General features: G+C 45.6%; 1 protein-coding gene across 1 annotated transcript in view; it reads right to left on the minus strand.

Moving 5' to 3' along the window:
- Positions 1–1442: 1442 nt before the first annotated feature.
- SUSD2 (sushi domain containing 2) overlaps positions 1443–27765 on the minus strand; it is a 340007-nt gene continuing 313684 nt past the window's right edge. The window contains exons 26-27 of the mRNA XM_073559037.1: positions 3643–3739; positions 1443–1723 (exon numbers count right to left, since the gene is read on the minus strand). Coding sequence (XP_073415138.1) covers positions 1669–1723; positions 3643–3739 — 152 coding nt within the window. The 3' untranslated portion in view covers positions 1443–1668. The remainder of the gene's footprint in view (positions 1724–3642; positions 3740–27765) is intronic.

The raw sequence follows: 27765 nt of genomic DNA on the forward strand, positions 1-27765 counted from the left end.
CACTGCTGCTTCGGTCTCCTCAGCGTGTCTTCTGCAGCTCTGCACTGCTCAGCACAGCGGTTGTATTGTAGTAATGCAGAGGCATAATGATGAAGCAGTGAATATTGGCTAAGATTCTCTTCTCCATCATTTCTTTTAACTATATCGGCATGTAGAATGCCAATACACTTGAAAGTGCAATAATGCCAGGCAGGTGTTCCCAGTATCTGCAGTGGCACCTGGCCCTCCCGACTTACTGGCCCCATAGCGGATACATGATCTGCTGCCATTGGTGATACACCACTGACTGGCTGTATTATCTCAGCCATGTATATTTGACTCTGAAAAGCTGCTGCATTTCAGTAAAAAACAATTAAAAATGGTATACTAGTTGAGTCCCCACTAGCTTCTCCCAGCCCACTGCCAGTGACTGACAGATCTTTTCCTATAGAGGCACACAGGAATAGAAGGAGAAAATGTGCAGCTCACCCTCATATGATCTCAAGCAGTTAGGAGCAATTATGGCATCTATGCCTAGACCCAGAAAATCCAAGGAAAAGACAAAGATTAAGGGTGTCACGCACTAGAAACTCAATGTTTTAAGGATGTATCCTTCATGATATTTTAATCTTTTTTGTATGGTTTTTGTACTCATCCACAAATAAATATTTGCATGTTCATGAAGCTGGACCTCCCCTTCTTTTAGGCTAGTTTCACACTAGCGCTTTTGAGCGCAGCGACGGCCTGCGCACGGCCGCCGCTAAGCCCCGCCCCGCCGCACCTCCGCCGGTAGCACCGCCTACCGGCGCATGACGCTGCATGCATCCTGCGTCCCCTATCTTTATCACTGGGGGCGCAGGCCGTGCGCAGTATGTGTTTTGCGGCACATGCGTCCTTTTGACGGTGCGCCGACCTGCACCAAACGCAACCTGCTGCAGTTTGGTTGCGCTCGGCGCACCGTCAAAAAGGCGCATGCGCCGCCAAGCGCATACTGTGCACGGCCTGCGCCCCCAGTGGTAAAGATAGGAGACGCAGGACGCATGCAGCGTCATGCGCCGGTAGGCGGAGCTACCGGTGGAGGCGCGGCAGGGGCGGGGCTTAGCAGCGGCCGTGCGCAGGCCGTCACTGCGCTCAAAAGCGCTAGTGTGAAACTAGCCTTCCTCAAGAAGAGATCTGACATTGCAGGAGAGCCGGCAGGGAGAGGGCACTGGGAACCCACCTGTCCGACTAGTCTCCCATGCAGCTTGGTTCCTGGCAGCTATTAAAGTATGTTATTCTATAAAAGGCTGCAGCATTTCAGAGTCAAACATACCTGGCTGATATCATACAGCCGGTGAATGATACATGCTGCCTACAGATCGGGTAGCATGTATCAGCGGTCACACTAACTAACGCCACACTGTTCCTTCCATGGAAGTCTCAATATAAAGACAAATGTATAATGAACCAGACCAAGCAGGTAGTTATTATGGTCAAATTTTCTTTATTGTAGATTGGGACTGGAATAGTTGGGCAGAAGATGAGCTGGTGGACTTTCTAAATAGTTTACATCGACTATTGCTATTGGACAGTTGCAATCTGGTAGGTGAATGATTTCTGATAAATGTATTAATATCTTCCAGCCTTTGTTACATTGACAGTTCTGTAAAATAGAACATTGCATATAAAGTACAGCACTTAGACATTGCTCTATGGGTCTTTAGATTGATGGAAAGTCACTGAAGGGACGTTCATCTGCTTCTTTCTGAAAAACAGAAACAGTCATAGATTATTACACTGTTAGACATTCAAAGGTTTTTCCAGATAAATCGGTCGGACAAAAAATATGTTGCATCAGATGCTGTATGTACGGAGGGACTCTACAATGCATTTAGAGGACAATATCTACTTACATCTGAGTGCAGATTGAGGACATGCCGCTCCATACCAGGGAACTATAAGGCCTTCATGCATTTCAGGAAAGGTCCTCATGGTGACTGGGGACATGCATGAAATAATCATGTCATATCCCAATGCTCGTCTAGGATGCAATTCATGCCTTTATTTACAAGGTAAGGTTGGCACCTGGTTGTTTATTAGATCTTTTGAAATTCTCTTCGCAGCGCTTCCCACTATAATTAGTTGCAAGTGCTTCTAATTATTCTATTACTATCCATTTGGTAGCTGGAGGTCACATTGTATAAACCACAGGAGATGGGAATACAAGTGTTGAACAGAATAGCAACAGAATATCAATTACCTCCTTTTAAATGTCCACGTACAAGCCTCAGTCATTTAGACATGTTCTGGATTCCTTTCTTACATGCCCTTTAATTCATAGGTATGGGATATCATCCATCAAAGCACTTACCCTACACTTTATCAATGAATGGTGGAATTAACTGGAAGCATTTGTTACAAAATTAAGTAATTCTACTCTTGAGATTTCTAAAAATAGCATGATATTTAGCCGAAGGTTGGACGGCCCTCACCTATCATGTTTTAAACATTTAGCTATTGGCAAGGGGGTCTGCTCAGGAAGATGAGAGGATGCGTATAAGGTTATCTTGTAACTCTGCCTGTGTCACCCAAGGCTCAGGAAGAAGCACTTTTACATTTTGATACTTTGCCAAGATACGGCATGTTATTAATCACCACGTTTAATTTGATGATGTTCGCATTCTGCACACGTAACAAACTGTGAAGGATTACAGCACCCAGGACATGTATTAGACACTTTCATCATTGCTTATTTTTAATATTGCGGTCACTTATATCATTCCGACTCACATTACACCGCGCTAAGGTAGTTAGATAATTATATGTTTCGCAAAAGAAAGGAAGGATCAAGAACACTGAACCATCAGGTTTATGGATATTATGTTCAAAGTGCCACATACAGAAGACTGGGCACTTACCGGTCAATTTTATTCTCTTCTATTCTGTTTGCTTGGACAGAGTTAAGTTTATTTTTTGAATGTTTTACATACATTTCTTCTAAGCATACATGTACAACAAGTGGGAAAAGTTCTATTTTTGAATCTTCTCTTTTAACTAGCTAAAAAGTGGAGACAAGTACAGGGAATCGTTCTCGCGATCAGCAGCAGGACCACTGTCGTAATATAACATCGAGTAGTCCTACCGCAACAGCCGGGATAAGAGATAACTCTAATCCCAGGAGGTTTAGCCTCTCAGAACACGTCAACCATACATATGGTAAGCACAAAATAAGTGGCATCAAGTACAGTAATCTGATGCCTTGATTTGCAGCAGGACCACAACTGTAATATAAAGTCCAGTTCTTATCTCAACTGCTGGGGTCTGAGAAAAGTCAGATCCTGGCAGTTTAACCAGTTAGCAAATGAGTATATCGCATAAACTAATACAATTAAGGGAGTATGGCGAGAAAAAGGACATATTTATTCACAGCATATCCATGCTTAATCAGCGGGAACAGCCAGGTACAACAGAGATACAGTGTAAAGACCACAGCAAGTGAAGTATTGCAGGATTTGAGTGTTATTTAGCTTAAGTTTAGGTCTTTCCATGATCGTAGCCGTGCGCAGGAACTATCCAAAAAATGTTAATCGTTTTCAGTTTAGTTATAATAAACAAAGTTAATTAAAATTTATCTGTAAAATAACATTTTATTCTAGAATATCATTTTCATGTTGAATCACTTACTTGCTGTGCTTTTTTTCATGTAGGGCAATCAATATTAGGAGGAGTAAGAGGGTTAAGAATCCAAAGACACACCCAAGGACAATGCCTAAAGTATTATCTGAAGGGAAAAACAAGAATAATTGTTTCCAAATACTGAATACCTGAGAAATAGCTTAGAGATAGAACTACTTTGCTGCTATACATTGTAAAGATACGATTCAATGAACTTACATTTATGGATGTGAGGGCAATCATTACCCTTTTTTATTACTTCTATTCTACTGTCATTTTGAAAAAAAGTTGCCATTTTTTAATATTAAATAAGATAGTCAAAGTGTGAATTTTATTGATGCTACCCCAAGACCGTTAATGTCCAGCTAGAACACTGTGTCCAATGGCACTGTTTTTAACACTGCAGTGAAATCTGTTTTTTTTCGTTGTGGTGTCTGGTCCTGCAATTCAATCATTGCTTGCCTGCATTCAATATTAAAACCTGAAAATCAATTACAAGGTTGTCGGAAAGTTGACATCCAAATACATTATTATTCTGTTTCCTGCTACACTTCACAAAAAAACCACTGCATATAAGGAAAAAGCTATGAGGTACTACTAATGCATCAAGTATACCAACAAAAAGTTAAAGGTACTGTCCAGGCTTGGGGCTCAACTCTGCTGTCAGGATTCTTTGATGCTGGGAGCTGGCGCTTGCATATATGTGGTCACGTGCCGACTAGATGTGTGTGACCTCAGTTAATACAAGGGAAATAAATGAGGCTGAACACGTCTAGTAGGAATGTGGCTGTAAGGTTGTATCACAGTGCCCAATCGCAGCCGGCACCATAGAATCCTGACAGCAAGCACTGTGCAGGCTGTGAGGATTCAAAAGTGTGCAGTCACGTAGAGTGACTGCGGACTTGAGACTCAAGCCTGGACAAATCCTGTAAACCCATCCTGACATCCACAGTGTTAATATATGGCTCTGTTGCTAAATACATGTTCAGTGCCATGATGTCATTGACTCAATAGATGATAATGGATCACTAGCTATGGGTATGAATTGTAAGGAAAGGTTCACACAAGCATATGTAACATCATCCACTTTTCATACAGCAAAAAGATGATGGTATGTACTGTAAATAATTGTCATGGATCTGTGAAAAACACATGAAATACTGATGATAACTTGTATGTGATTCAGGTTTTGCACACCCATTGATTTATAAAAGGCGAGTCTAATGCAAAAAACAGATCCATGTAGTCTATGCTGTGATTTTTTATCTGCAGACCATAGGTCCATGTGTAAGAACTGTCAAGTAAACTACCATATTCAATTGCCTTGGTCCATGTGCTATTCATGTATGCTTCCATTTTTGCATACGGACAGCACACAGATATGTTCTACGCTAATCAGAACGAACCCTAACAAACAGCTGCTACAATACCTGGAACAGAATTACCGGTAAGGCCGGGATCACACTACTGTGTGTCATGCGAGAAACTTGCATGAGTCTCTTGCATCAACACCCGGCAGCACTTAGGACTGGAGTGTGCGGTTGTATAGAAATATATGCAGCCTCAGTCAGCCGCTGTGTGGTTTAAAAATAATTAATTCGCACAAGAAGCAACCATCTATCATAGTAATGTTGAGGCCACATGTGCAGGCTGCAATGTAATAGGAGCAAGTGCTCATATGACAAAAAATGTACATACATTTTACAAGGACAGCCATCCATAAGGAGAGTACTTACAGGCTGTAATAGCTCGCAGCAGGTGCATATGTGACACAGAAAGGGTTACTGGCACATAGAGCGGCCATGCATCATGAATAAAACAATATTACCTGGATATGACAGGAGGTGTTGCAGAGGAGCGGGACCATCAGCCCTGCCCCGACGCGCGTTTCGGAGCAAGAAAGCTCCTTCCTCAGGGGGTGTGGCATTCACTCTCCATCTAATACAGCCTGCATCACCCTGCATTGTAATTGTAATACATGTGAAGTTGCAGAGGTGTCTGGTCCGGATGCCCATATTTCTTGTGTGACCACCTGGTGTGTGCAATATTCCCTGCCCATACCTTTGTACCTAGTATCCATTTTATATTTTTTATCTAATAAAGTGTTCAATTTTTAATAGGACCCTATGACTGTTTTCTAGTGTTTTCTTCCCGATGCTGCAATAGCATGGGGCATGGCTGAAGACCGTGATCCGACCCCCACACACCAACTGACGGCGGCGACGTGCCGCTGCCACCGACTGACAGCGGTGATCGGCCGCTGTCAGTATTTGCTCCCCCTCCGCTTCCCCCCACTTTCCGATCCCCCCAATTGCCCCTGGTACCTCCTGAGTCCCAGTACCTCCCGGTGTCCTGCCGTCTTCTTTCCATGGGCGCCGCCATCTTACAAAATGGCGGGCACATGCGCATTGCGCCCGCGAATCTGCCAGGCGGCAGATTCATTCATTCATTTTACAGGTAGTTTATCACAGTGATCAAAATGTATCACTGTGATCAAATACAAAAAAAAGTAAATAAAGCTCCCCTTTATCACCCCCATAGGTAGGGACACATAATAAAATAAAGAAATATTTATTTTTATTTTTCCTTTAGGGTTAAAGTTAGAATTAGGGTTAGGGTTGCAATTAGGGTTAGGGTTAGTGTTGCAATTAGGGTTAGGGTTAGAATTAGGGTTAGGGTTGGGATTATGGTTAGGGTTGGAATTATTGTTATGGTTGAAATTAGGGTTAAGATTAGTGTTAGGGGTGTGTTGGGGTTGGGATTAGGGTTAGGCTTGTGGTTAGGGTTATGTTTGGGATTAGGGTTAGGGGTGTGTTGGGGTTAGGGTTGGGATTAGGGTTAGGGGTGTTATAGGATTAGGGTTCAGCTAGAATTGAGGGGGTTTCCACTATTTAGGCACACCAGGGGGTCTCCAAACGCGACATGGTGCCACCATTGATTCCAGCCAATTTTGCATCCAAAAAGTCAAACAGTGCTCCCTCCCTTCGAAGCCCCGACTTGTATCCAATCGGTGGTTTACCCCAACATATGGGGTATCAGCGTTCTCAGGAAAAATTGCACAACAACTTTGGGGGTCTAATTTTTCCTGTTACCCTTGGGAAAATAAAAAATTGGGGGCTAAAATATGATATTTGTGGAAAAAAAATTATTTTTTATTTTCATGGCTCTGCGTTATAAACTTCTATGAAGCACTTGAGGGTTCAATGAGCTCACCACACATCTAGATAAGCTCCTTAGGGGGTCTAGTTTCCAAAATGGTGTCACTTGTGGGGGGTTTCCACTGTTTAGGCACATCAGGGGCTCTGCAAACGCAACATGGTGTCCGATCTTAATTCCAGCCAATTCTGCGTTGAAAAAGTGAAACGGTGCTCTTTCCCTTCCAAGCTCTACCGTGCACCCAAACAGAGGTTTACCCCCACATATCGGGTAGCAGCCTACTCAGGACGAATTGCACAACAACATTTGGGGTCCAATTCCTCTTGCTACCCTTGGTAAAATAAAAAATTGGTGGCAAAAATATCATTTTTGTGAAAAAAAATATGATTTTTTTTTAAGGCTCTACATTATAAACTTCTGTGAAGCACCTGCGGGTTCAAAGTGCTCCCCACACATCTAGATAAGTTCCTTGGGGGTCTAGTTTTCAGAATGGTGTCACTTGTGGAGGTTTCCACTGTTTAGGCACATCAGAGGCTTTGCAAATGTAACATGACGCCTGTAGACCATTCCATCAAGTCGTCATTTCAAAACGTCACTACTTCCCTTCCGAGCCCCGACATGTGCCCAAACAGTGGTTCCCCCCACATATGGGGTACCAGCGTACTCAGGACAAACTGGACAACAACTTTTGGGGTCCAATTTCTCCTGTTACATTTGTGAAAATAAAAAATTGCGTGCTAAAATTCATTTTTTGAGGGAAAAAATGATTTTTTATTTTCACCGCTCTGTGTTATAGACTTCTGTGAAGCACTTTGGGGTTCAAAGTGCTCACTACACATCTAGATAAGTTACTTAGGGGGTCTGGTTTCCAAAATGATGTCACTTGTGGGGGTTTCTACTGTTTAGGCACATCAGGGGTTCTGCAAACGTAACATGGTGTCCGATCTCAATTCCAGCCAATTCTGCATTGAAAAAGTCAAACGACGCTCTTTCCGTTCCGAGCTCTACCGTGCATTCAAACAGAGGTTTACCCCCACATATGGGGTATCAGCATACTCAGGACAAATTGCACAACAACTTTTGGAGTCCAATTCCTCTTGCTACCCATGGTAAAATGAAAAAAATGGGGTCAAAATGATCATTTTTGAGGAAAAAAAAATATGATTTTTTATTTTTACGGCTCTACGTTATAAACGTCTGTGAAGCACTTAGGGGTTCAAAGTGCTCACCACACATCTAGATAAGTTCCTTATGGTGTCTAGTTTCCAAAATAGCGTAACTTGTGGGGGGTTTCTACTGTTTCGGCACATCAGGGGTTCTGCAAGCGTAACATGACGCACGCAGACCATTCCATCAAGTCGACATTTTAAAACGTTACTACTTCCCTTCCGAGCCCCAACGTGTGCCCAAACAGTGATTCCCCCCACATATGGTGTACCAGCGTGCTCAGGACAAACTGGACAACAATTTTTGTGGTCCAATTTTTCCTGTTACCCTTGTGAAAATAAAAAATTGCTTGCTAAAAAATCATTTTTTGAGGAAAAAAAATTATTTTTTATTTTCATGGCTCTGCGTTATAAACTTCTGTGAATCCCTTGGGGGTTAAAAATGCTCACCAGACATCTAGATAAGTTCCTTGGGGGGTCTAGTTTCCAAAATGGGGTCACTTGTCGGGGAGCTCCAATGTTTAGGCACATCAGGGGCTTTCCATACGCGACATGGTGTCCGCTAGCGATTGGAGCTAATTTTCTATTCAAAAAGTCAAATGGCGCTCCTTCCCTTACGAGCCCTGCCATGTGCCCAAACAGTGGTTAATGACCACATATGAGGTATCGTTGTACTCAGGAGAAATTGCTCAACAAATTTTAGGATCCATTTTATCCTGTTGCCCATGTGAAAATGAAAAAATTGAGGCTAAAAGAAAATTTTTGTGAAAAAATAGTACATTTTCATTTTTACGGATCAATTTGTGAAGCACCCAAGGGTTCAAAGTGCTCACTATGCATCTAGATAAGTTCCTTAGGGGGTCTAGCTTCCAAAATGGGGTCATTTCTGGGGGATTTGTAAAGTTTAGGCACACAGGGGCTCTCCAAACACAACATGGTGTCCGCTAACGATTGGAGCCTATTTTCCATTCAAGAAGTCAAATGGCGCTCCTTCCCTGCGCCCAAACAGTGGTTTCCGCCCACATATGGGATTTCAGCGTACTCAGGACAAATTGGACAACAACTTTTGGGGTCCATTTTCTCCTTTTACCATTGGGAAAATAAAAACAATTGTTGCTAAAAGATCATTTTTGTGACTAAAAAGTTAAATGTTCATTTTTTCCTTCCATGTTGCTTCTGCTGCTATGAAACACCTGAAGGGGTAATGAACTTCTTGAATGTGGTTTTGATCAGCTTGAGGGGTGCTGTTTTTAGAATGGTGTCACTTTTGGGTATTTTCAGCCATGTAGACCCCTCAAACTGACTTCAAATGTGAGGTGGTCCCTAAAAAAATGGTTTTGTAAATTTTGTTGTAAAAATAAGAAATTGCTGGTCAACTTTTAACCCTTATAACTTCCTAACAAAAAAAAAAATTTGTTTCCAAAATTGTGCTGATGTAAAGTAGACATGTGGGAAATGTTATTTATTAACTATTTTGTGTCACATAACTCTCTGGTTTAACAATAAAAATTCAAAATTTGAAAATTGCAAAATTTTCAAAATTTTCGCCAAATTTCCGATTTTTTCACAAATTAACGCAAAATAAGCAAAAATTATCTGCCTAAACTTACCACTACCATGAAGCCCAATATGTCATGAAAAAACAATCTCAGAATCCGATGAAGCGTTCTAGAGTTATTACCTCATAAAGGGACACTGGTCAGAATTGCAAAAAATGACCTGGTCATTAAGGTCAAAATAGGCTTGGTCATGAAGGGGTTAAAATGTTTCAATTGAAAAATAGAATTCATCTTTCAAAGAATAAATCATCATATGGCTATGCTGGCAGTAAGAAAATAAGCTAAGGCTCATGGATATTGGTAATGAAAAGTGAAAAACAAAATTACTGGGTAACAAAAGTCAAAACTTTCTGGTAATCTTGTTATATTAAGATCCCTACATGATGTTCCCATGAGGGGACTGCATGAAGATCATATTACTAACCTTCATTTCAAAATCTGTGGGTCACTGCCTTCCTCCGATGCCAGGAGCAGAGTAAGTGGGGAGATCATCAAACACGTAATGCAAAAATGAAGGGAAAAATGCTCAAAATGTTGCATCTTTTGCACATTTTTAGGCCAACTTTGCAAATTTTTTTGAAAAGTGGATGTAGCTTAGCAAGAGGAGACACTGCATCACACGGCTCGATAGATTCACTATAATTTATTTCACTAAAGTGGCATACATTATAGCAGAAATATTCTACAATTCTAAGACTAAGCTATAGCAGAGTTGCCAACCATCCAGAAATTCTAGGTCATTCCTAAAAATGTGGCACTTTTTTGCCCAATCCGTAAAAGAATAATCTGTGCGTGATATTTTTGAAGCTGAAGAAACTTCTATATATTATTTTGATTGTAATTATCATTTTACAGTTTACAGTGAATGCAGCTGATGTCTTCATATCAGAATTATGGGCTGTAGATATTGATCACTTACAGTGGCATGTAAAAGTTTGGGCGTCCCTGTTCAAAATTACTGTTATTGTGAACAGTTAAGCAAGTTGAAGATGAAATGATCTCTAAAAGCCTAAAGTTAAAGATGACACATTTCCTTTGTATTTTAGGAAAAAAAAATATGTGTATTCAACTTTTACATTTTAAAAATTACAAAAAGTAAAATGGTTAGTACCTAGCAGCAGCCCCTTTTGAAAGTATCACAGCTTGAATGTAAATGCTTTTGTAGGCAGACAAGAGCCTTTTAATTCTTGTTTGATGGATTTTAATCCATTCTTCCAGTTCTGTGAGATTCCTGGGTCATCTTGCATACACTGCTATTTTGAGGTCTAGCCACAGATTTTCAAGGATGTTCAGATCAGGGGACTGTGAAGGCCATTGTAAAACCTTCAGCTTGAGCCTTTTGAGGTAGTTTATTGTGGATTTTGATATGTGTTTAGGATCATTATCCATTTACAGAAGCCATCCTCTTTTCAACTTCATCTTTTTACAGATAATGTTATGTTTGCAGTAAGAATTTATTGAAATTTCATTGAATCCATTCATTACAACACAACCCCAAAGCATGAATGATCCATCCCCAAGCTTAATAGTTGGCAAGATATTTTCCTAAAATTATGTGCCCTTTTTTTCTCCACACCTACCTTTGATCTGTTACGGTGGCGGAACACGCTTAAAAAAATATAAATAAAGCGTGTTCGCCGCCCAGGGTCCACCGTGCGGCAGATGTAATAACCGCTGCTGAAAATGCAGAGCACCAGGATGGTAATGTGCACAGGGAAGGACTGCACCTGATGCACAAAGGCAAGCTCTGTTGGAACTCACAGAGTTGCACACAAGAACACAAACACAAAAACGCTGACTCTGTATATACTGCACAGACAATTAGCGGCACACGTGCGGTAGCCAGAGAGTGGGGTAGTTAGAGACGTCACTACCACCAAATGGACTTACCGTGACTAGACGTGTGCACGGCGTCGCAGCTGCGGATGCCCAAAACGGCTGCAAGCGCAATTAGCAGGCGCAAAGCAAGACGCTGGCTGCTGTAAAAGGTGGAGCTTGAGCGCGCTGGCCCTAGCGAGCACACTGGCTGTATCCCAATCACTCACACATTCGTATTATCAGAGGGAAGGGGTTTCATAATAAGTCATTCACCAGTCCAAGCATCCATCACCAAACACACAGCAGCAAGTATTGAAAATACTAGCGCATGGCATAGCGGACATGCGCACTTTTTATAACCTACGGGACCTGCCGGAAATCTCCAGAGCATAACCAATCAAATCAGGAGCAGGACCTGAGCACCTGACTCCTGAACTCCAATGAGAGCTAGTCCCGTGAGCATGCTCAGAAGCAGGGAAAAAGGACAGCCTCTGGAGACAAATGTGAGAATCTTGGTTGCTGCATATGCCTAGAATGACCCAGATTCCTAACATGATCATTGTGGCCAAAGTGTTCTACTGTAATCTCATCGGTCCACAGGACTTGTTTCCAAAATTCATCACAATTGTTTAGATGATAGTTTGCATATTTTTGTTGCTGTATTTTATGGTGAGGAGCAGGAGCATCCAAATCTCCAAGGGTGCCCAAACTTTTACATTCTACTGTATAGTCATAGTGATTTATTATGGTTTTCCAATATGTTTGAATAAATTATTGTCAATTCATGATTTTTTGATAAGTTGTCCAGAGAAAAATAAAGAGTCAAATTGGCAACCCTGGGCTGGAGTAGATTTTCTGACTCTAGTCCACCGGCAACTGAAAGATGCGCCAAATCCATTGCCAATTATGCAGTAGACTATGGATCAAGACTCATATATATAAAACAACAGTCTAGATGACTTCCCCCTAAATGTTTGTAATCAGCTACAAGACCCCGGATATTTCTATTTGCAGTCCGGCAAGTGAGTGTTTCTCGGACAGTAATAACAGTAGAGCTATGACATTGAGGAAGTCTTTTGTTTGCATGTGTTGTGCTATTCACAGAGCTGTATTTCTCAGCATGTTCGCTGGTGTGGGCATCGGCAGCAACTAACAAAGCTTAACAAACTAAACTTGTTTGGCAGGACTTTGGCAATTGTACAGTGCTGGGCAAGCTTTACTCAAACACAGACATTTCACATTCTGGTTCTGCGCCACTGAAAAACAAGAAAGCACAATCAGTGGTTATTCAAACAAGATACTGGCTCATCTTGTATATGTGCCCCATCTCTAATCCATTTAATCTTCATTACTGTGAGTATTTTCCAGGGAAGAGACATGAACAGAATGTTCCAATTCTCTGGAGTAAGCGTGAGTCCTACAATGTCCTCATTGATAACTTCATAATAGCTAAAGTGAGTGATCGACGAAACCCACCCACCTTAAGTGAAGTCACCAGCAATGTGTTGCAACTAATATGTCGAGACACTCAATGCTAAAAAATGCAATTCATTAAAAAGGCCTATTACAAGATCAAGCTTCATCAGTGAAGAGTCACATGGTAGGGGATGGCAGCAAACATATGTATATTCAGGAATACAAAGATTTTGTTTCAAGTTTATCTTAAAAAAAAAAAAAAAGTATGTTACTATACATCATCTCCAGAATCATACTAGACCCTAACAGTGCTTGATCTAACTATTATACTGTACCTCTGCGAACATTGATTTCAATAAAATAATCTGTCTTAGAGAAGCAGTCAAACATTTTTAGTTGGAATCAATATATTATTGGATTAGCTAATCATTGGAAAATTCATCTAAATATTGAATACTGTAAGAGGACAGGAAAGTATTAAATTCCTAATTATTTTCAATGAGTATCAATTTTTATTAAGATACACAGACACATTAATTAAACTGGATATTAGAGCAGAATCAATGTCAAAATCTGAGTCAAAAAGTGCAATTCAATTTAAACTCAAAAGTTCTGATTTATATCAGTGGAAAAATGCAACACATGATGCATTTTTTCTTCCACATTTTTTCTACATTAAAAAAAAAAACATGTCAATTCTTTGTACCCAATTTTCCATTGAAATTAATTGGAAATAGGAAAAAGCCCCTTACACAAAAACATGTCAAATATATGTTTTTTGCACGGTGGCTCAGTGGTTAGCACTGCAGCCTAGCAGCGCTGGTGTCTTGAAATCAAATCCCACCAAGGACAACGTCGGCAAGGTGTTTGTGCCGCACCCCGCAGGGCCGTGGGGTACTCGGTACCGGGCCGGTTCTGTTACTTCAGGGAATGTCACGGCAGCAGTGACCTGGTCCATGGCCCTGGACAAGCAATCAAATGATGAAGGGAATAGTTATTATGCGGGATTAATTTGTGACGCCACTAGTGTTGAGCGATACCGTTCGATACCCAAAAATATCGTATCGGATGGTATCGCCCGATACGAAAAAAATATCGGGTATCGCCGATTCCGATACCGGAAGTCCCATTCAAGTCAATGGGACTTCCGGTATCGAAATTAAAAAAAGCCCTTTATTTCCTTGTTGGCTAATTCTACATAATTGAAAACAAATAAGAATCATGTAGAATGTATTGTGGGAGGTGGAGGAGACATTAAAGGCATAGTGGTTTATTCAAATCACATGACATAGCATTATTTCCAATTTTTTTTTTCAAGACGTTCGGAGTTAAAAAGATATTGACTATGTTAACTTTTTTATATTTTGTCAGATATGTATGTTTCACAACTTCCATGCTCTTCACCTTCTTTTGTACTTCTCCCACACTTTCTCCTTCATGATCCGCAGCAGTAGCATTTTTTTTATCAACTTTTTCTTCACCTTATTCATCTTCTTCTTCTTCACCTTCTTCCCATTATTTTTTTTTTCCATTCTTCATATTCTTCTTATTCAGCTATTATTAATTTTCATATGCTATTTCTTCATCTTCTTCCTATTCTTCTTTGTCTTCATTTTCTTATGGTGACAGGCATTCCTGTAGTACTTATCTATAAAAGTTATAAGATTACACCTTACGTTCTGCCTGTCACAAAAGATTTACAACAGGATTTGTCCGTGTTCAGTTTGGCCTGCAGCAGCAGGCATTTTCCAGGGGCACCACGAGGAGGAACGGACTCACCCCCATTTACTGCTTAGTCTTCTTCTGCTTATAATTTTGATATCTTCTATGCTGATTTTTAGTCTTATGCTTAAAGTTCTTCTGCTTTCTGTTCTTCTGCTTTTGCTTCTTCTGCTTCTTGTTCTTCTGTCTTTTGTTCTGTATCTTGGTGGTTGTCTTCATGTTCTTTGTCCTCTTGGTCATATTATTTAGGGTCATATTTCTGGTCTTCTTTGGTGTGGTCTTCAGGGTCGTCGTCATCAGGGTCATCGTCATGGAGATCAATAAGGATTACCAAAGGCAATTTCAAAAAGCTTGATCTTGGAAATGTAGCAGAAGGTACAAGAAGGCTGAGAAACTGGCGAGAACCAGCTGACAGTACTGGAACCCGTAGTGGCAGCAGAAGGAACAAGAGCCAATGGCACTACCGAGGACCAACTGACGGTGCTGGACCACGGTTACTAAGCAGAAGGTACCTGTGCTAAAAAGCACTACCAAGGACCAGCTGACGGTGCTGGACCTCGGATACCAAGATGGAGGCACCTAGGCCAAAGGCTGTGGCGAGAACCAGCAGACAGTGCTGGCACCCGGATGGGTAGCAGAAGGAACAAGAGCCAATGGCACTACCGAGGACCAACTGATGGTGCTGGACCACGTTTACTAAGCAGAAGGTACCTGTGCTAAAAAGCACTACCAAGGACCAGCTGATGGTGCTGGACCTCGGATACCGAGATGGAGGCACCTAGGCCAAAGGCTGTGGCGAGAACCAGCAGACAGTGCTGGCACCCGGATGGGTAGCAGAAGGAACAAGAGCCAATGGCACTACCGAGGACCAACTGACGGTGCTGGACCACGGTTAATAAGCAGAAGGTACCTGTGCTAAAAAGCACTACCAAGGACCAGCTGACGGTGCTGGACCTCGGATACCGAGATGGAGGCACCTAGGCCAAAGGCTGTGGCGAGAACCAGCAGACAGTGCTGGCACCCGGATGGGTAGCAGAAGGAACAAGAGCCAATGGCACAACCAAGGACCAACTGACGGTGCTGGACCACAGTTACTAAGCAGAAGGTACCTGTGCTAAAAAGCACTACCAAGGACCAGCAGACGGTGCTGGACCTCGGATACCGAGATGGAGGCACCTAGGCCAAAGGCTGTGGCGAGAACCAGCAGACAGTGCTGGCACCCGGATGGGTAGCAGAAGGAACAAGAGCCAATGGCACTACCGAGGACCAACTGACGGTGCTGGACCACGGTTACTAAGCAGAAGGTACCTGTGCTAAAAAGCACTACCAAGGACCAGCTGACGGTGCTGGACCTCGGATACCGAGATGGAGGCACCTAGGCCAAAGGCTGTGGCGAGAACCAGCAGACAGTGCTGGCACCCGGATGGGTAGCAGAAGGAACAAGAGCCAATGGCACTACCGAGGACCAACTGACGGTGCTGGACCACAGTTACTAAGCAGAAGGTACCTGTGCTAAAAAGCACTACCAAGGACCAGCAGACGGTGCTGGACCTCGGATACCGAGATGGAGGCACCTAGGCCAAAGGCTGTGGCGAGTACCAGCAGAGAGTGCTGGCACCCGGATGGGTAGCAGAAGGAACAAGAGCCAATGGCACTACCGAGGACCAACTGACGGTGCTGGACCACGGTTGCTAAGCAGAAGGTACCTGTGCTACAAAGCACTACCAAGGAACAGCAGACGGTGCTGGACCTCGGATACCAAGATGGAGGCACCTAGGCCAAAGGCTGTGACGAGAACCAGCAGACAGTGCTGGAACCCGGGTGGGTAGCAGAAGGTTCCCATTCAAAGCAAAGTAGCCAGGCCGCAAGCCGGCCGCAGTTACCGAAACCCACAGTCCTACAGGGGGTCCATGTCCCATTGGCACTACGGATCCTGCCTTCAGTGCCAGTTCCCGCATAGTGACCTTGACACTACCCGGAAACAGCTGGCATGCTGGAACCAGGCTGGGGAACAGGGAGTACCCGTGCCAAAGACACTGCCGAGCACCAACTGGCGTTGTTGGAGCCCAAGGACAATCATGGTGCAGGCCGAGGCCTACTTGGTGGCAGTTTTTGATTGTTTGTAGGCTACAACAGACTGTCAACATGCTCCAATTAGGCATCTGTCTCCACTCTGTTTCCAGGATTTCACGTGACCACCAACACTGCCAGTTTATGCGTACAGCAGCCGTCTACCCAATCCACACGTGTTCCTGGGTTACTGGGGTTCTGTAATGTCAGCAGATCCCCTGATGAGTGTCTGCCACTGTCTCCTGGCTCTGTCCACATTCCCACCACTTGCAGTGGGAAGGTGGACAGCGCAGGAGACAGTGGCGGACACATATTGGGGGATCTGCTGACGATACAGAACCCCAGTAACACAGGAACACGTGTGGAATGCGTGGACGGCAACTGTGAGCAGGAACTGGCGGTGTTGGAGGTCAGGGGAAATACTAGAGACAGAGTGGAGACAGAGGCCAAATCAGAGAATGTTTAAATCTGAAGTAGTTACAATTTGGAGGCAGCAGCACTTTGCCCTCCACACAGCAGGGGATCAGCTGACGTTACCGAACCCCACTTTCACATGAACAAGTGTGTTTTTCTCTGTGGACAGCATTTCCGAGCACCAACTAGTGTTGTTGGAAGCCAGGGACAATCAGGGTGCAGGCCGAGGCCTACTTGGAGCCAGGTGTAAAGCTGAGGTATTTTGACTTTAGAGGGAGCAGGACACTTTGCCCTCCACACAGCAGGGGATCAGCTGACGTTACTGACCCCACTTTCACATGAACAAGTGTGTTTTTCTGTGTGGACAGCACTTCCGAGCACCAACTAGCGTTGTTGGAAGCTAGGGACAATCAGGGTGCAGGCCGAGGCCTACTAGGAGCCAGGTGTAAATCTGAGGTTGTTTGACTGTGGAGGGAGCAGGACACTTTGCCATACACACAGCAGGGGATCAGCTGACGTTACCGAACCCCACTTACACAAGAGCGAGTGTTTTGTCTGTGCGGACAGCACTTCTGAGCACCAACTGGCGGTGTCGGAGCCCAGGGAAGATAAGGTAGTAGGCCGAGGCCTACTTGGTGGCAGTTTGCGATTGTTTCTAGACTACTACTAACTGTCAACGTACTCCAATTAGGCCTCTGTCTTCACTCTGTTTCGAGTATTTCCTCTGGCTTCCCACCACGCCAGTTGCTGCTCTGAAATGCCGTCTGCACAACCCACACTTGTTCCTGTGTTACTGGGGTTCTGTAACAGCAGCTTCTCCCTAGAGGTGAGTCAGGCAATGTCTCCTGCTCTGTCCACATTTCCACTACAAGTAGTGGGAATGTAGACAAAGCAGGAGACATTGCCGTGCTCACCTCTGGAGATGAGCAGATGTTACAGGACCCAGGTAACACAGGAACAAGTGTGGATTGTGCAGACGGCACTTGAGAGCAGAAACAGGCGGTGTTGTAGGCCGGAGGAAATACTCAAAACAGAGTGAAGACAGAGGGCAAATCAGAGAACATATTAAATCAGAGGTAGTCAGAAGTTGTAGGCAGCAGGAGAGTTTGCCGTACACACAGCAGGGGATCAGCTGATGTTACCGAACCCCACTTACACATGAGCGAGTGTTTTGTCTATGTGGACAGCACTTCTGAGCAACAACGGGCGTTGCTGTAGCCCAGGAAATAAAGTTCAGGTCATAGAAACATGAACACAACAGGAGACCTGGATCCTGTTGCCAGCCAATTATTTATTCTGGAAGAGGACTGGCAAATTCAGGTGAGATCCAGGCCTTGTTCATTTTCAGAAAAGTAAGCCGGTCAACATTATCGGCGGATAGTCGCGTGCGACGGTCTGTTACCACACCACCTGCAGCACTAAAGACACGTTCCGATAATACACTGGCAGCAGGGAAAGCCAGCACCTCCAATGCATACTGGCTAAGCTCTGGCCATGTATCCAGCTTAGAGACCCAATACTTGAATGGGGAAGAGCCGTCTGGGAGAACACTAACAGGGCAAGACAAGTAGTCTGTCACCATCTGACGGAAACGTTGCCTCCTGCTGACTGGAGCCGTCTGTGATGGTGTAGCCGTTTGTGGCGGTCCCACAAAACTTTTCCACATTTGGGCCATACTGGCCTTGCCTTGTCCTGCAGCACTGCCTCTGCTACCTCTTTGTGCAGAGCTTCCTCCACTGCCTCTACCCACATGGCTGCTTTGAAAAGCACTACCAGCAACACTTGCGGGGGGAATGGAGAACATGATGGCCTGCACAAGTGTTTCTTGGTACTCCCGCATTTTTCGCTCCCGGTTCAACTGTGGTATGAGGCTTTGTAAGTTGTCCCGGTAGCGAGGATCTAGGAGGGTGTACACCCAATAATCAGCCGTGTGGAGAATGTTGGCGATGCGGCGGTCATTTAACAAGCACTGCAGCATGAATTCAACCATGTGCTGCAGACTGCCAACTGGACCGGAAACGCTGTCCCCAGCTTGAGGCAGCATCTCTGCCTGCTCAGCATCACCCCACCCTCGCTGTACACACTGACTACTAGAGCCTTGTGTACCTCCCTCCTCTGGAGAGATGTGTTCCTCCTCCTCCATTGACTCCTTGTCATCCTCCTCACTAAAGGCCCCATCACACTAAGCGACTCACCAGCGATCCCAACACCGATATCAAGGTGTCAGGATCGCTGGTAAGTCGCTATGTGATCGCTGGTGAGCTGTCACACAGACAGCTTCACCAGCGATCAGCACAGCGACGCCGAGCGCCCGGCATCGCTGGCTATCGCTGAAGAAAATAGTATCAAAATAAAAAATATAGTTATTCTCACCTTCCGACGTCCCATTTAGCCATCCCGCCTCTCTCCACGCTCCGGTCCCAGTGATCCTTTGCACGAATGACCGCGAGATGTCACGGTCTCGAGGGATAACAATGTCTCGCGGTCATTCATGCAAAGGATCACTGGGACCGGAGCGTGGAGAGAGGCAGGATGGCTAAACGGGACGTCGGAAGGTGAGAATAACTATATTTTTTATTTTTTTTATTATTTTTTTTACACCTGATCGCTGGTCTCCCGCTGTCACACACAGCGATGCGTGCTGGCCAGCGGGAGACCAGCGACCAAAGAAATGTCCAGAGGTTTCTTGCAGCGATCAGCGATACCGGCAGGGGGGCCGCTCGCTGATCGCTGTCACACACAGCGATCTCGCTGGTGAGATCGCTGTTACGTCACAAAAGTTGTGACTCAGCAGCGATCTCGCTACCGAGATTGCTTAGTGAGACGGGGCCTTAAGTGTCCCCTGCCTGGGCCTTTGTGTGGAAGCACGTTGCGCAGACTTGCCAGAAGCAGATGGCATTTCTGACTGCTCATCCTCGACCTCTTCAAAAACCTCCTCACTTAGTGCTTGTAAGGTTTTTTGAAGCAGACAGATGAGGGGGACAGTCATGCTGATTAGTGCATCATCTGCACTGGCCATCCGCGTGGAGTCATCGAAGGCACGCAAAACTTGGCAGATGTCCCTCATAGTGGCCCACTCAGTGGTGGTGAAGTGTGTCCGGCGCACAGTGCGACTTGTTTGCGCCTGATGCAGCTGGTACTCCATTACTGCTGCCTGCTGCTCACACAACCGCTCCAACATATGTAACATTGAATTCCACCTGGTGGGGATGTCACATATGATGCGATGTTCTGGCAGGCGGAATCGGCGTTGCAGAGATGCAATGCGCGATCTTGCCATGCTGGAACGTCGCAAGTGAGCACACTCTAGGCGAACCTTGTGCAGCAGTGCATCAAGATCCGGATAGTCCCTCAGAAAGCTCTGCACGACCAAATTGAGCATGTGTGCCAGACATGGTATGTGAGTGAGGTTGCCTAGGCCCAGAGCTGCCACTAGATTTCGGCCATTGTCACTCACTGCCAAACCTGGCTGGAGATTCGCTGGCACAAACCACACATCGCTCTCCTGCTTGATGGCATTCCAGAGCTCCTGTGCTGTGTGGCTCCGATTCCCCAAAGAAATTAATTTAAGGACGGCCTGTTGACGTTTGGCCACACCTGTGCTCATATCTGGCCTAACAGGCTCACGCAGTGCTGATTCCGAGGAACTAGAGTAGGAGGAGGACTCAATATGTACAGACTGCATTCCTGCAATCCTTGGAGTTGGCAGAATACGTACAGAGCCACTCTCCAGATCTGTACCCGGCTCCACAACATTGACCCAATGGGCAGTGAGGGAAAGGTATCGTCCCTGTCCATGGCTACTGGTCCACGCATCGGTGGTCAGGTGGACCTTGCTACTGACGACATTTAGTAGCGCATTTTTAATTTTTCCCTCCACATGCTTTTGCAGGGCAGGGACGGCTTGCCTGCTGAAATAAAAGCGGCTGGGCACATTGTATTGTGGAACTGCCAATGACATAAAGTTCCTGAAGGTGTCAGTCTCCACCAGCCTGAATGACAGCATCTCAAGGGCCAGTAGTTTGGCAATGCCAGCATTCAGAGCCAGTGCTCGGGGATGGTTTGCCGAGTATGGCCGATTTTTCTCCCATGCCTGTGCTACCGATTGCTGGTGAGTGGCCTGGGAGTGTGATGATGACTGCGAACGTGGTTCAGTGGGTGGAATTTCACTGGGTCTCTGGACAACAGTGGCAGTGGTTCTTCCATGGCGTTCCAGTGAGGAAGCCGAACCAGCTGTGTGTGAGCTGGAGGAAGAGGCCCCAACACGAGCTGAAGAGGTGGTAGGTGCTGCTGAAGGTTGGCCTACATCTTCAGTGTGTCTGTGTAACTCCACCTCGTGCTTGGTACGCACATGTTTCCACATATTTGTGGTATTGAGGTTGCTCACATTTTTCCCTCGTTTCACTTTCTGATGACACAGCTTGCATTTGACAAAGCAAATGTCATCTGCAACTGTGTCAAAAAAAGACCACGCACTGCAAGTCCTGGGAGCGCCCGTTTTGTGTTTTGGAAGAGGATTGCTCCTCACGGGTGCCAAAGTGGAGGCTACAGGCAACCAAGTCTGCCCCCGCCCTCTCCCTCCTCTTTTGGCCGTTCGGGGAATCTCTTCCTCAGAGCTGCTCCCACCACCTTCCTGTGGCTGATGCCATGATGGGTCAAGGACCTCATCATCTCCACTCCCCTCTTCAAGCACCCTGGTCCTGGTCCTGGTCCTGGGTTGTCTCGCCAGCACCGTACGCACCAGAAATTGGCAACTGAGTCTCATCATCATCAGATGAGCACTGAGGTGTGCTGACAATAGGCACTGGCCCACCCGCCTCTTCAGATTCAGAAGGACAAAGCAGTTGCGCATCACTGCATACTCCTTCTTCTTCACGCTCTAGAATGCTGCTTGGCTGGCCACCTCTTTCCAAGCCAACAGATTCTGAGAACAGAAGTAAAGATTGAGATGGCTCCTGTCCAGGGCTCTCAGACTGCCTGGGCAATTTGGCAGGTGGTGAAGAGACAGATGGTTGCTCTTCAGTGCTCTGGCCTTGGGAGGATGCGGAAGTCATTGAAGTGGATGCGTTAGCTGCCATCCATCCGACAACGGCTTCAATTTGTTCGTCACGCAGCAGTGGGGTACGGCGAGGTCCTACAAAGCTGCGCATGAAGGACTGTTGCCTGGTAAAAGTGGGGGATGCCGGGTCACTGGTGGCCGCAGCAGACACCTAATCCCCACGTCCTCTCCCTGCTGAATCCCCCCGTCCTCTCCCTGCTGAAACTCCATGGCCACGACCACGTGCCTTACTCCCTGCCTTCTTCATCTTGGTAGACTGATAGATAGGCAGAAAAGTAAAAAAGGGGCGGCTTAGTGTTCTTATTCCTGAACACCTGCTAACCAGTATAAGAAACACTAATTTGGCTAACAGTGTGTGTACTACACTTTAATATGATCTAATGTGGCCTAGACAACTGTAAAGTGGAGTGTTTGGTGAACTTTATTTCCTTTTTTTTTGGGGGGGGGGGAGAAAAGGATGTGACCAAAGTTTGAAGGCTATAGTATCACAAACTTTTTGGAGCGATTACAATGCAGGAAGCTAACCTACAATGCAATTGATGAGGCTCCAAAAATAGGGTGATACTAGTCTGGCTGGCCCTGAAGGGCACAAGCCAGCAAAAAGGCTCCTCTATCTAATCCTATATAGTGTTTGCAACCAACCAATGACAATGGATGCGGTTGGAAGCACACTAAGGCTACTTTCACACATCAGGTTTTCGGCGTCAGGCGCGATCCGGCGTCGTGCCGGAATGCCGGATCCGGCAAATGTTTTGTAAAACCTGATGTGCCGGATCCGGTTTTCTGCCGGATCCGTCTTGTTCTTGACAGACCAAACCGGATCCGTCTCATACGGTTCATCCGTTTTTCTATCCGTTTTTCGACGGATTACGCCGGATCTGGTTTTTAAAATTGACCCTTGTGGCCTTCCGAACGGGATTGGCTACTGGAAAACTATATATAGCATGTTCCTACAGCCCTTCTTTGACAGGTTGTAGAGGAGAAAGTGCAGGTTGGAGAGAAGAGCAAGTTACTGGCGAAGATGGATGTTGTCATTGGAAATATTTCCACTAGAAGTTCTGTGACGGTTTCAGTAATGAGGGACAATTTTGCACTATACTTTATGTCACCTCAAGGCAGAGTACACTGGCAGGATGACAGAGTGTGAAAGATTTGTGCCCTAACCAAACTTGTGTACCTTCTGGACCAACAGTATATACCTTTGCCAACCAAAGTTGGCTATCTTGTCATGGTCTTACTATTTTTAGCTTTAGGCCACAGGTGTGTACCTGGTTGTGTTTTATGCAAAGTATTTCACCTTTTAACAAAAGTTGTGTACATTGTTAGGAAATCACCAACAATAAACACAACTTTTCAGGTGAAATACTTTGCTTCAAACACAACCAGGAACACAACTGTGGCAAAAAGCTAAAATTTACCCACAGTTATATACCTGGTTTTGAATACCTTTTTACCTTTTAAATACCCTGTATTTAACCTTTTTTTAAACATATTTCGCCGCAGAAAGAAATGACAGACAACCAGTGTAAACAATAATTTAACTTTTATTTAAAATATTTTTTTTTGTGTAAACTGTTTTTAAAGTTAAAAAAACTTTTTTAATAAAGGTTTGAAACCAACCAAATGGGCATTTTTATTACAAAAAAAACATTATAACTCGGTGTAGTGTGGGGTGGAAATACTGCTGGAGGGGCTGCGGGACGCTTCGACAATGGGAGTGTGGAGAGAGGACTGGGATCGTGGTGGGGAAGGAACAGTTAGAGGTGATGGTGTGGAAAAAGCTACAGAATGGGTGGACATGTGGGAGGCAGAAGAGGTGGTGGGCGGTGGAGTGGAGGGTTGGGCAGGGACTGTAGGAGCAGATGATGTTGATGGAAAGTTGTATGGGGAAGGAGTTTGGTACGGGGAAGGAGTTTGGTACGGGGCAGGTTGCTGGAAGTGGGGAGATGTCTGGTACTGGGGAGGTTGCTGGTACTGGGAAGGTTGCTGGTACTGGTGAGGTTGCTGGTATGTAATAGGAGGGGGAGGATGGAAAGTGGCTGGAGGGGGTGCAGATGTAATAGGAGGGGGAGGATGGAAAGTGGCTGGAGGGGGTGCAGATGTAATAGGAGGGGGAGGATGGAAAGTGGCTGGAGGGGGTGCAGGTGGAGGAACTACAGTGGTGGGAGGTGGAGGTTGGGAGGTAACCTGCTGTAGAGCACCGTGGCACGAATGCATTACATGCATCTGCTGGGTAGGAGATAGTGTTGCCATGCGCTCCACAACAGACCTGAAAAAGGTGTGGTTTGGCGAAGATCTTGCTTCTGAATGCATGGTTTGCAGAAGTGTCTTCACCTCCAGAATGCTGGAGTTAATCTGCTGAAAGCCTGCGGAGATTTGCTCTGACAAGACTTTTAGACAGTTCTGGAAAGATGCATTCAGATGCAAGAACTCTGGCGCATAACTCTTTTCCTGACCCCTCTGCCGCTGCCGCCCAGTACCCGCAGGTGTACTAGAGGTGGCAGGGGCAGAAGGGTGGGGTAAAGGGAAAGCGATCTCCTCACCAGCAGCTTCATGTAATGTAGGCGGCCACGATGCTCCTGTGCTGGTGGATGGGACAGATGGGTCGAATGTGTGGGAAGGCTGGGAAGGTGCAGATGTACGGGGGCGGTTGAAGTGTCCCTCGGTGCCGGTCTCCTCAGGGATCGCCTCAGAAGGGTCCAATCGTGCAGGCTCCCGAGTGCTGCTCACCGTGCTGTGGAATAAAGAGAAAAAAAAACAATTAAAATACTGACATGGTATGGCCCTGGCTGAAAAAAAAAAGTTACATCTAACATTTTTTTTCACATGTGGTGTGTAATATTTACCTTCTAGTGACCATTGTTTCCCGGAGGAACGACAGGGCTTGTGCGTACTTGTACTTGCTCCTGCGTCCTCCAGATCCACTCGGGGCCCGCATCTCTTTATTGAACTCCTTCTTGAAACGATCCCTCACAGACTGCCACCGATTCACAATTCTGTTCCCTGAAACGAGAAAGGAGTGGTTAGTATACAACATCAGTGTTTCACAAACTCCAGTCCTCATGGTCCCCAGGGGTCATGTTTTCAGGATTTTCATAGTAAATAGAAATCCTGAACACATGATCCGTGGGGACCACGAGGACTGGAGTTCGGGAAACACTGGTTTACATCAAGCAACCGGTACTGTATATACTTACGCTCTTTAATCTGGGCCCGAACATCGAGGTCCTCCCATCGGCCCACAAGGAGCGAACAGATTTCCTCCCAGAGTCGTCGGGTAACGATAAGGTCAGCGTGGCGGCGGTCAGCCATATTCCAGAGCGGCTCCCTTTCTCTGACGAGATCGATGAGGTGGTCCACATCGAGTCCTCCATCCTCACCGTCAGAGTCGGGAGCAGGCTGTGAAGGCTGTTAAAGAAAAAGACAAAAATAACATAATTAGCCTCCACAAAAGAAATGAAATAAAAAGTGCAAAAAAACAAAGCAAAAATATTTATACTTACACGCTGGTGACCACCGCGTTGCTGTCGCCGACGACCCTGGGAGGCACTGCGAGGACCTCTTGGCCGAGCACCAGATTGGGAAGACTAGAGAAGAAAACAAAAAATGTTATGTCTTTGGATGTAGGCATTTGTTTGCTGTGTGTGGTCTGCAGAACATTGTTTTCTATGTGTTGTGTGTAGTGTGATGTTGTGTTTCTGCGTTTGATGCAAAAAACTTACCAATTGTGAGCCCACTCCAAGTGTCTGTCCACCCCTTCCTTCTTCTTCTGGGAGCTCCTCTTCATCTTGTGAATCCTGTTTTGAAATAAAAGGCAATGAATAGACATATATTACAGAGATGATGGATTTTGGAAATAAAAACTTACCGTCAAACGCTGACGATGCGAGGGAGGGCTCCCAGAAGATGATGTGCTGTCTTCCTGGTGGCCACACTCCATGCCTGTGGGTGGTGTTCCAGCTGCTGCCATTGCTGCTGCTGCTGCTGCTGCATCTATTGGGCGGCTGTTGAATAAAGAGAAACAAAGGGCCAATGAATATCTTGATATTCAATAGCCCTAGTTTGGAGGAATGGGGGATTTGATAATTACCGTCTCTCATCTGCTGCTGGCCTCCCCTCCTCAGCATGTTCCATTTGCTGCTCCATTTGGGGTGGTGGTGGTGCTGATGGTGCTGCAGTGGTCTCCTGCCTTCTCCTGCTGCGCTTGGTTGCTTTCTTGGGTGGCATGTTGGGTGTGGCTGTGGGTCCCACTGTCTTGCTTTTATATATGTCTTGTGGGCAGAGCTACTGAGCATGCTCAGACCAAAAAAAACGGATCCGGCCACCGGATCCGGCTTTCGCCGGATCAGGCGCGTTGCGGCGCTCATAGGCTTTCATTGTGTGAAAAAGCCGGACGCGCCGGATCCGGCGTGTCCGGCTTTTTCGCCGGAGACAAAAAACGTTACAGTAGCCGTTTTTTCCAGACGCCGGATCGCGACACATTGCCGGATCGGCGAAAACCGGATGAAACGCATGGCCATCCGGCGCGATCCGGCGCAAATGCAAGTCAATGGGGGGGAAACCGGATCCGGCATTGCATTTCGCCGGATCCGGTTTCTGTCAAAAGCGCCGGATCGCGCCTGACGGCGAAAACCTGATGTGTGAAAGAGGCCTAATATAGGAGCAAAAATCTGGCTAAATTAGCTGCAAAAAAAGGACTATGTATGAGGCAGTGACGCACGCTGAGCAGACTACAGCTAGCGGTGGCTGTAGAACACACTGCAACGTGAGCTGCACTCACACACAGAGAGACCTATCAGACAGCCAAAAACAGTGCAGAGAAATGGGCTATAGCACTGAAAGGCTGCTGAAAGGCTCCGCTGTCCACTCCTTTAGTGTTTGCAACCAACGTATATGGATACGTATGGAAGCACACTATACAGGAGAAAAAAAAAGCAGCAATAAAAGAAAAATGTGTATGAGGCAGAGACACACGCTGGGTGGCCTACAAGCAGACGTGCCTGCAGGACACACTACACAGCGTGGGTCTGCACTCACACAGCCCTTGCAGACAGCTATTAAAACAGCACTGCTGGGCTACAAAAATGCTACAGTGGTGGATTATGTAGCCTGGGTAGAGCAATAGATATTTTGGATGATCGCTATTTCTAACTGTCCCTCACAGTCTTCAACAGCAGCCTGTCCCTAACTGAATTCACAGCAGAGTGACCAGAAATGGCGGCTGTAGCGGTTTTTATAGTGCATCATGACATCATTTCAGCAGCCAATCACAGCCATGCCAGTAGTTAACATGCCTACATGCCTAACAGGATGTGCCAACACTTCTGAGGATCCCCATTGGCTGAATCAAATCGAGCGGGCTCCTAGCATTATGGGAACTTCCGATTCCGGTATTCGATATGAAAAAAGTATCGGAACTAAGTATCGGAATTCCGATACAGCTAGTATCGGCCGATACCCGATACTTGCGGTATCGGAATGCTCAACACTAGACGCCACCCGTGGTACTCGGCAATGAGAAGATGGCTGACGCTGCAGTTCAGGTCCACTGGGGCAATTGGTGACGTAGCATACTGTATATGTTACAGCTCTCCACTGGTAGAGCTAAGCCCCAGGGCAGTTGTATGTTTTATTTAAAATCTTGGTGACGGTTGTAATGCAGAGTAGATGACGCAGTAATAAAGCTGAGGACACAGCAGGGTTGCAATTTCCTTTTACCTTTACTTGATAGTCCAAGGTGCAGACCACACAG

This window comes from Dendrobates tinctorius, unplaced genomic scaffold, assembly GCF_039654945.1.
Source record: "Dendrobates tinctorius isolate UK_male_01 unplaced genomic scaffold, ASM3965494v1 ptg000003l, whole genome shotgun sequence".
Classification (NCBI taxonomy): Eukaryota; Metazoa; Chordata; class Amphibia; order Anura; family Dendrobatidae; genus Dendrobates; species Dendrobates tinctorius.